Below are 11,004 nucleotides of genomic sequence, written 5' to 3'. Positions count from 1 at the left end.
AAAAAACCCTTACCTGGATTTTGGGGCTCGATTCGTGTCGGATTCGCATCTTTCTACGTCTATGTGTGTGGTCGGATGAGCACCGTTGAAATGGACAGAGGAGCGACGTTCAAACTGGACGGACTCAACGGAGGAGAGCTAGAGCGGCGTTCGAACTTGTTTTTCGAGAGAGTGAGCGATTGAAAGAGAATCTGAGGAATTAAGAGTGAGCGATTGAGAGAGAGTGAGGAATTGAGAGTCTGTGAAGGTAAGGGGGAAAGAGTGAAAGAGTAGAGGTCGAGAGAGAGAGAGAAAGAGAGAGAGAGAGAGAGAGAGAGAGAGAGAGAAAGAAAGAAAGAGAGAAAAAGAGAGAGAGAGAGAGAGAGAGAGAGAGTTAAGGAGTGAAGGTGGGTTTGGGGCCGGGCGGAGAGTTTCAGACTCATATAGTCTGAAAGTGAAGGTGAGGACCATGAGGTCTGAGAAAGGGTTTCATTTTGAATGAACGGCTAAGATTAATTCTCTACCAATCCAACAAACTATAATATCTAAAACTATATATATTTTAACTTCAGTTCGGTTTGGGATTAACGAAAAAGTCAGATTGTGAGATTGATTTTCGTACCGAAATTTCGGGATCGGTTCAGGATTGAGTACTAAATTTTTCAGTTCGGTTTTGGGAATTTTTCGGTACCATTTGAGATTTTCGGTAAAGGAGAAATTTTTATTGTGACGGAAACACAGGTGGTACACCACGTATTTTTATGTAAGTAGTGGGAAATTTTACTTTTTAAGTTATTAACTTTTTAACACACATATCTCACAATTTGTATAGTAACACATTATGTATCACCTCGTATACTGATCACACTAAAAAATCTTTTAGTAGGCCTAGGAAATGTTGACTTTGTAATTCTACGCGGTCCACTTGTAGATTGTCGAAGTTCCTCACCAGCAGTCATGCTCCACCGCCTCATGATTTAGACTCAGCTTTCGATCTTTTTGCGATATATAAGGTCAGACTAAACTTGGTCAAAGGTCTCTCTGCACAAAGAATATGGAAAATATATATATTTTTTTTATGGGACCAGGCCGTGTATAAATCTCAAAACTTGCTACTTTCTAACAAGTCCATTATTTCCCTCCCTTTGAGTAGTACACCACCTCTGAAATTATTCATTAACTTATTACCTCTAGTGCCACCCCCCCCCCCCCTTTGCTTCCCAGCCACCCCTTTTCTTCTCCACACATCTCTAGAAATAAACGGTTCAAAGCCACCCAATATTTTCCTTCTTGCCATCCATTGATTTGCTTTGTATTATAAATATATTAACTCTCTTTGATAATATCTGTATGTTACGTGAAATGGGTTCAAATAGGACTGCTGACGGTACATACAATATCGAAAATGAAGAAACAGAAATCCAATACCTCCAGAAGGGAGTTAGACATTTATGTGAAAGAGGGCTGACTAGGGTTCCAAGCAAGTACATATTGCCCGTCCAAGAACGACCCGACTTGGGAGACACTTGGAATGCTAGCAAGCATAACCTCAAGTTGCCAGTTATTGATTTTACTCAGTTGCAAGGGTCCAACAGATCCGAAGTAATAGAGTCCCTTGCAAACGCTTGCGAAGAATTCGGGTTTTTTCAGGTTGATGTTCAATCGTATGCATGTTCCTTCCTTCTTTAATGTGATCATCATCTAGTTCATATTGTTGTGTAACTGTCCATATGCATGTCATATAATTCTGCTTCTCTAACGGGATCCCGCTTGGTTTGAATAGCGCATAAATTTTTGTGAAAAGGAACCCTAAATATATATAGGTCCATATGCATAACTAGTCATATGACAAAACTTATGAAACTAAATATAAACTCGTAATTATTTTTATTGCTGCAGTTGATAAACCATGGTATCAAAGACGATGTTATTCTTGAAATGATTGATGTAAGCAGAAGATTTTTCGAGCTCCCTTTCAATGAGAGATCAAAGTACATGTCAAAGGATATGTCTTCCCCAGCTAGGTGTGGAACAAGCTTTAACCAGAACAATGATAAAGTATTTTGCTGGAGAGACTTTCTGAAACTTAGCTGCCATCCTTTACAAGACACTGTGTCCTGTTGGCCTTCTTCTCCAGCGGATTTAAGGTGATTCTTCGCTTTCTTCTCACACACACACACACACACACACACACATGTATATATATATATATATATATATATCTCAAGTTTAGGGTTCTGTTAGTCATCGATGAGTAAAAATTTCTATCATGAGCTGTATTCGACTATTGTATTTCTCATCAAGTGACCTAGCACGTGTTCAAAGAGATCAGCACATAATTATACAACCAGTGATTGTATTTTTTTGGTCATGCATCGACTTGCTACCGTAACACACACATTTGGATATTCAATTTGTTTTGTTTACTTATATTGATTTTTATGTACATCCTAAGAGCACTTCCAGCGTGGTGGAGGCCGCCTAGGGCTATCCACTATGTTATCCATCATGTGAACAGTAACTGCCTTTAAAGAACAGTAATCGATTTTTGCATCTCCACCTTTACACTGAATAGTCCTGACAATTAGCAATAAAATATTATTATTTTATTTATTTATAAAATAATATAAAATAATTTTATTTGTAATTTCGAATAAATTTTTTAATCTTTCTCCTTACTTCCCAATTGCCAATTGGGATTGGAATTTTTGGATTTTTGAAATCGTTAATTCCAAAGCGACAACCCAAAGCCAAATACTATATAACCCTCCAATCCAATCTCACACTTGATTTCATCACACCACCATTAATATTAGAGAAAGAAAGAACGAAAGAATCAAGAGGAATGCGAAATGCCTCCGCCCCCGATGAAACTCAAGCAATCTTCTGCTTCCGCTTCTTCTACCAATCAATCCCTCACCACAACCGCCACCAGCGCGCAGGAAGCGCGCCTTCTCGTCCGTGAGACGCTGCGTATCAGTGCCACCCTCGCTTCCTCCTCTCCTTCCCAGTCCCAGGCCCTGCCTTTGGACGCCCAACCCCCCAAGCAGCATCTTCCCCAGCTGCTCCACCACGATCAGGATTTTGTGGGCTTCAGCTTCCGTTTGATTTGCTGCGGGGAGATCGACTGAGGCAGCTGTGCACGAGGGCCCCAGCAACTGACGCAAAACAGAAGAAAAAATGTGGCTGACGTCAGGGCGACGTCAGCCTTGCATTAAACCCACTCCAGGCTCTCGGGCTGGCAACTCTCCACGGGCCTCTTACTACGGCCTGCTCGGGCTCCCTTGCCAGCACGCTGGACTTGATTGCTCGGGCTCTCTAGCCCTATTCACTCGCCTGTCCCTCGAGCTCTAGCACACGCTGAAGCTGCTCTAATAATATTTGGATGCAATCACTTTGATTTTTAATAGAATTCTAATTCGAATTTTAAACATCTTGTCATTATATATGCATAGGGAAGCAGTGGTAAACTACTCGAAGAGCACCAAGTTTTTGTATCTAATGCTAATGGAGGCCATCATGGAGAGCCTAGGATTGGTGGAAACTACAAAAGGCGGTGAGGCTAAGGGCAGTTTGGAGGATTTTGAAGATGGAAGCCAACTCATTGTGGCGAATTGCTACCCTGCGTGCCCTGAACCTGATTTAACACTAGGCATGCCACCACATTCGGACTATGGCCTCCTCACTCTTCTACTTCAAGATGAAGTTGGAGGTCTTCAAATACAGAATCAAGGAAGCTGGGTAACCGTGGAACCACTTCCAAATTCTTTCGTTGTCAATGTTGGTGATCATCTTGAGGTTGGTAATCATCAATTAATTAACCGTGAAGCATGCATGTGATATTGAATAGGTGCATCATATATTGTATCGATCCCTGCATTCATCTCTTATAAGATTTCCAATTGTCATACCAATCATAACACAGTTTCTTTCAAGCTCTTGGAGACACAGAAACCTTATTAGCTAGTTACAACTATTTGGCTGTACATGACTAATATCCCCAAAATAACGTATTAGTAAATGAAATCTAGCTGAATCCAAAGTAGTGAACCCTAGGCACAGTTTAGGTGTTATAATTTGTATAGATTTGTAGTGCCACGTCGACATAAGGTCACATGTACACAAAAAAAAAAATTCTTCTTTGAGTTCCACAAACACAAGCTAGTTACAAATGTTGGCTTGCTTCAATTACAGTCATGCTGACTATTTTCCACGAACTTAAACTTTTAAATTTCATGGTTGTCTAACAGATTAACATTATTACTAGCCCTTTAATTCCCATTTTTTTGGGTTGAACGGTCTTCCAATTAACAACACTAATCATGTCATAACTAAGGGCATATATATATGGATTAGTAAATTGAGTTTGATATATATGTGTGTGTGGTGAACTGTTGGGGATGCACGCAATGCAGATATTTAGCAATGGGAGATACAAGAGCGTGGTCCATAGGGTTCTGGTCAACTCTTGCAAGTCTCGAATATCTGTAGCTTCATTGCACAGCCTGCCATTCAAGAGCACAGTTCGGCCATCACCTAAACTCATTGACGAAGCAAACCCTACACGTTACAAGGATACAGACTTCGCCAGTTTCCTCCAATACATTTCTAATTCTTCCCATGACGAAATGGACGCCAAGACTTTCCTACAGTCCAGGAAATTGACCTGATCGTTTACCCAGAAAGTAGATTTCTCAAGATTCTTGGCGTATTGACTTCCCCATGCATGCTCCTAACGACTTCATATGAGACAAATTTTACTGGAAATATTGAATTTTTTGCAATCTTTGACTTTTCCCTTTTTTTGGACCCCATAATCAGAAGTTATATTGAAGATCACCAAGTTAACTTAAGATTATTATCAAAGATCACCAAAAAGGGATTCTGTAGCATGGAATATCGGATATGAATTTTCTAAACGTTCCACTTTTATTCAAGAGCACAAAATCGAGATTTAATGGTTAAAAGTTCGAAATATCTTATACTCTTAAACACCATACAATTTTTCAACAAAAATAAGAGCGCACAAGTATAACTCACCCCTTTGAAAGGCCTAGTGTATTTTGAGTTTTCTTGGGATCACTAGTCTGCATTACAAGCTACGGCCTCATTGTTAAAGAATCCAGATCCTCTTTGTGAGGATCTTAGGGATTCGTGAATTATGTTCGTTCATTGTACATCATACGGTAAGAAATTATTTTAAATATTTTCATTTAAAATTATACACAAATAGTATTTGATAAAAATTGATCGCACGATGTATAATAAATAAACACGATTCACGGATCCCTAAGATCCTCACCAAAAAGATCCGAAGAGAATCCTGTTGGATTGTTAAACAACCTTCTAAAGGGAAAAAGCCCGTAAAGTAATGCATAAAGGCATCTTCTAAACAAAGGGCTATTTCATGCCAAATTACGTAAAATCTTTTTGGCTTATTTACTAATTCGTCATAAAAAAAAAAAGGAGGCATTAATGAGTTGAAGAGATCAATTGAGGAAGAATGGAGATCATAAATTAGAATCGAATTCATGTTGGAAGTGTTTGTTAAAATATTATGAGATCGAGGTAGGAATGATATTAGTTCACACAAGCAGTTTACTAATCTAATATAATCCAAATAAAAACCAATATGATTATTAAAATGCCAGTGAAAAAAATTACCTGATATGCTAATTAATGAAAAAAATTAATAAATTTATTTTCTCACCAATAGTAAACACACTTTTTTTAATACATACGATATAATCTACACTAAGGGATGGAGAAATTCACTAAACTTGACAATGGTGTCAAATCCTAGACCGACTCCGTCGTAGCACGATATTGTCCGATTTGGACTTACCATTCCCTCATGGATTTGTTTCTGGGAACTCAGACGAGAACTTCCCAGGAGGTTACCCATCCTAGGATTGCTTTAGCCCAAACTTGCTTAACTTCAGAGTTCCAATGGAATCCGAAGCCAGTGAGTTCCCAAAAGGCATCGTGCTATAGGGAGGGGAGCATGTACATATAAGGCATATCACCTCCTCTCCGTTGGTTGATGTGGGATCTTACAATCCACCCCACTTAAGGGGAACCCGACATTCTCACCTGCACATCCGTACTGAACGGCAAAGTAGCACGATATTGTCCATTCTGGGCTTACCATTCCCTCATAGATTTATTTCTGGGAACTCAGACGAGAACTTCCCAAGGGGTCACCCATTCTAATGGAATCTGAAGCCAGTGAGTTCCCAAAATGCCTCGTGCTATAAGGAGAGGAGCATATACATATAAAGCATATCACCCCCTCTCCGTTGGTCGATGTGGGATCTTACAAATGGGCTAGTCATAATAATTTGTTCTAGTTCGTCATGGGTGAGAATTAAATCTAAGGCCTCTCACTTACAAGTAAAAAGAATACCACTAGACCATAGTAGTAAGTGGTCCAAAAGTAACACACTTAAACACACTACATTATTAAATTTTAGTAATTACTGATATATTTAAAGTTTCATTAGCAAAAACTGATATATTTAATTTAAGAAATTTTTATTACGATAACTGCTTACGTCGCATCTGGACACTGATACTGGGATATGTGTAGTTGTACCATCAATAGCTCCAATACAATCATGAAAGAGTGTTAACTTTATCTTTTGGAATAAATTAGAATGATACAAAATAAAAAATAAAAAGAACGACATACTATGCGTACCTTCAAGTAAGGGTAAAACCTTCTACTTTCCCTTATTTCATGTGGCACTGCTAATCCAGGTTTGGCCATCATCTCCAGTGCTATTATGTTCAAGGCCTTCAAAACTTTGTTAAAATTTCTACTGATAGTCCAATGTGATCGGCCATACGCATCACGTAGTAGGCAATATCTATTATTGTGTCCAACAATGAGCAAAAATGTTGCCAACATTTCTTTTATGTAAATTAATCTTGTATCTCATAAGAGTTTTTTTGTCTAATAATAGTGCATAATTTCATAAACACATCAGAATACATTCTATACCTTTGTCGAATCCTCTAGGTGGTCATCTTTCAATACTTTATGTATATAGTTGCATCCTTCCATAGTAGTTAATCGTCGATTTAAGGGACGTTCAATAGGTTGTCCACTTGTGATTATAAACTCTTTTAGGACGTGGACTACGACTTGAATTACCATCACTAAATACTTAATGGTTTCATAAAGTTTCTTCTTCAATTTTGTTCTTGCAAAAGATCTATAGTTTAAACAATGAAGAATAACATGAACTGTGATGAAAACCCATTCAGAATTTTGTAAGCTAATGACAATGGAGAACTAAACACAGATTAACAACTAAACCCAAATATATTTCCAATAAAAAAGAACAATTCTTGAATTCTCACAAACCACAGGTATATGTTACTAAATAATGAAAATTCATTAAATTTATCCAAGCCCCTTTCAATTATTTGGAACAAAATATCAAAAGTTCCTCACACAAGTGCAGTGCAGCAGCATAACTTTCTAGGTTTTCTCTTTTCATTGCATAAATTCATGGTTTTTCCTACTATCAAATAGAGAACCAATACAATTGAAAAATAATAAATTCAAAAACATGAATTTGGAGTGATGAATGATGTAGGTTGTTGTTAAGTGACTATTAAAGTCTGTTAAGAAAACTGTTAGTAGTTGTTAGTTTGTTAACACTGTTAACAGAAAGGTTGTTAGGTGGTTAGTTATGTTAAAACAGATATCTTAGAGTGTAAGCCATGTGTGGCTATATAACAAGTGTAATAATTTTGAACAGATTACGAAAGCAATACAGAAATACAATCTATAATTCTTTTCGTTCTCGCTCTAAGAATTTTTCTTCTTTCTTCATTTGTTGTTTTCACTGCAACATTGCTACATTATCTGCAATCAAGATATCAATCGCCGGACGATTCTCGGTGCCGATCTTCCGCTGGGTTCTTTGAAGTTTGTGGAGTAACAGTTGTGCTTTTCTGTGATTTGGGTCACGATTTCAACTACCATCAGGTTCTTTTGTTTTCTGGTTTCTACAATGCACATCACCTGTTTGTATCAATGTATCAGTGAACACTTTTTCGTGTGTTCTTGGTTAAAATTCAAGGCCAATAGCCAAGTGTGAGTCTTTGTAGTAGAGATTTGATAAGGTCGATAACCAAGATTGGTTTTTCAAAATCAAAGAGTTTGATAAGGCTGATAGCCAATTTTCTTTGGAGAATTTAAGTAATTCTTGATTGTTGCCTTCTGTAAGGCTAATAGCCAAAGTGTATTGTCTGATAAATCTTGGGATTTTGAGTTGGTTATTGGATATAATCTGCATTTTTGTTTTTGCAAGATTCTTGAAATATCATCATGTTTGAGTCTATGAAGATTGAGGGGTTGCTGGGAATGCTTACAGTTCAGCTTCAAGATGATAATTTTGTGAAGTGGAGTTTTCAATTTCAATCTGTTTTGAGAGGTTATGATCTGTTTGATTTCTTTACTGGAGATTCGCCATGTCCACCAAAGTATGTAGTCAATACAAAAACTGGAATTACCAAAGAAATCACTACGGTGTACAAAAATTGGGTAAAGAATGATCTTGCATTGTTAAGTCTATTCATTGCTACTCGTTCTGATGATGCCATGGAACATGTCATTGGATGCAAGAGCTCACAAGAAGCTTGGAATTGCCTACAGGAAAGATTTGCATCTGTATCAATGGTTTGTGTGAATCAGATGAAAACAGAATTTCACATTGCACAGAAATGAGGAGATTATGTGGACAAGCTCATGCTTAGACTCAAGGGAATTAAAGATCAGTTAATTTCTGCTGGTGAAAAGGCATAAGATAATGATTATATCATTATTGTTTTGTCTTGACTGCCTGTTGATTTTGAATGATCAAGATAATGATTCTTGCAAGGGATTCCATAATGTCACTTAAAGATTTCAGAGCACAATTGTTGGGTGCAGAAGTTATATTATTGAGTCTAGAATGCAGTCACTATCCAATTCTATGTCTGCAATGTATGTACAAGGATATGAGGCAAGCTCTAGCAGGTTTCAAGGAGGAAATCAGAATTATGAGCAGGGACAAGGTTCAAATTCACAAGGGTATAATAATGGCTCAAACTTTCAAGGAGGATCAGGTTATATGAGTAATGGGAACAGATTTCAACAAAGGGGTAATTTCTCAGGAAATTCAATGGGAGTAATGAAGGAAATGGAGGCAATTTTTTTTTTTTTTGGAAACAATGGAAGTAATTACTCTGGAAACAATAACTCAAAGTCTTTTTCTGGAAATTTCTTAAATAGATATGGTAACAACTCTTTTTCTGGTAATGGGAACAAGGAAGGTAATTCATATTCTGGAAATGGGAAAAGCCCTCAATTCTTTGGTAATAATTTTGGAAAATGAGGATCTTGGAATGGCAATACTAACTATAAGAATGTTATTTCACCTAAGTGCTAAATTTGTTCGAGGAGGGGACACACTGCACCAAACTGTTATCATAGAGCTGACAACAATGGACAATCTTTAGGTTTTGTGATATGTCAAATATGTGGAAAGAGGGTGTCATATTGCCCTTGAATGTAATCATAGGAACAATTTCTCCTACCAAGGTAATCCACCAGCACTCTCTCACAACTTTATCTGCATAAACCAATATGAGGCAAGCAAATATAAATGTTGTCAATGACAATGGATTCAATGTTGCTGAAACTCGGATTCTGGACACTGGTGCAACACGCCACATGACTGCCGATGCTACCAACATAAATCAAGTTGCACCATACAATGGAGACGAGAAGATTATCATAACCAATGGTGAAGGTTTGATAGTCAAAATCATTGGTTCCTCTGACATTACTCCTTCCTCAAATCAATCTTTAATATTGAAAAATGTTTTACATGTGCCAATGATAACTGTCAATCTATTATCTGTTAAGAAACTGTGCAAAGATAATGGTTGTTGGTTCATATGTGATGATGTGATGTTTTTCATACAGGACAGGCTCGAGGGTGATTTTATATCAAGGAAAGAGTGATGGTAAGGATTTTTTCAGAATTCCAGTAAATACATTTTCAGATTCATTTGCTGCAAAGTTGAGTAGATATGTTGCTTTCATTGGCAAAAAGGTCAGTACTTCAATTTGGCATCAACAATTTAGACACCCTTTAGAGGAAGTTTTACAAGCTATATTAAAGTCTGCAAACATATATGCTAGTATAGATATAAATCCTACTGTATGTTCTTCTTGTATTCAAGGAAAAATAAGTAGGCAACTATTTCCTAGTAGAGAACATAGAGCTAGTTATCTGTTTGAGAAAATACATAGTGATGTAGGGAGTCCAGCTCTAAGTCAATCTATACAAGGTTCTAGATACTACATAAACTTTGTAGATGAATATTCAAGGTTCATGTGGATATTTCCCATGACGAATAAATCAGAAGCTTTCTCAAATTTTGTCAAGTTTCGAGTTTTTTGTGTTAAATCAATTTAATGCTACTATAAAATGTTTACAATTTGATAGTGGAGGGAACTACATAAGCAAAGTATTTGTGGATTTTTTGGCAAGCAAGGGTATTACTCATATGATTTCTCACCCTTACACCCCACAACAAAATGGGATTGCTGAGAGGAAGTATAGGCATGTAGTAGAAACTGCAGTTACATTAATGTCTCAAGCTAATCTTTCTCCAAGGTTTTAGTACCATGCATGTGCATATGCTGTTTTGTTGATTAATAGGATGCCATGTAAGGTGCTAAAGATGAAATCTCCATATCAGCGTGTTTTTGGTCATAATCCTGAAGTTTAGCAATTCAAGATTTTTAGGACTGCATTGTTTCCTATCTTGAGATCATTCAATAGTAACAAATTACAACCTAGATCAAGTCAATGTGTATTTTTGGGATCTTCCTAGGGGTAGGTTCAAAAAATTAAAAACAAAAAAAAACAAGATCGAAAATTGAACTGAGGCCAAAAGAAACATGAATCGAACTAGGTTGGTTCGGTTCAGTTTTTTAGGTTTGAAAATCAAACTGAACCG

The 11,004-nt window shown here is 37.2% G+C and overlaps 1 protein-coding gene across 1 annotated transcript; it reads left to right on the top strand.

The window, feature by feature from the left end:
- Positions 1–1,197: 1,197 nt before the first annotated feature.
- On the top strand, positions 1,198–4,763 carry LOC103410077 (probable 2-oxoglutarate-dependent dioxygenase SLC1). Its single transcript, XM_008348846.4, has 4 exons — positions 1,198–1,629; positions 1,879–2,126; positions 3,435–3,777; positions 4,395–4,763. The coding sequence occupies exons 1-4, from the start codon at positions 1,330–1,332 to the stop codon at positions 4,647–4,649; spliced, it is 1,146 nt and encodes a 381-aa protein (XP_008347068.3). The 5' UTR covers positions 1,198–1,329; the 3' UTR covers positions 4,650–4,763.
- The last annotated feature ends 6,241 nt before the right edge of the window (positions 4,764–11,004 follow it).

Source organism: Malus domestica, chromosome 07 (genome assembly GCF_042453785.1).
Source record: "Malus domestica chromosome 07, GDT2T_hap1".
Lineage (NCBI taxonomy): Eukaryota > Viridiplantae > Streptophyta > Magnoliopsida > Rosales > Rosaceae > Malus > Malus domestica.
Note: the sequence above shows the minus strand (reverse complement) of the source record. Positions and strands in the feature narration are given on the sequence as shown.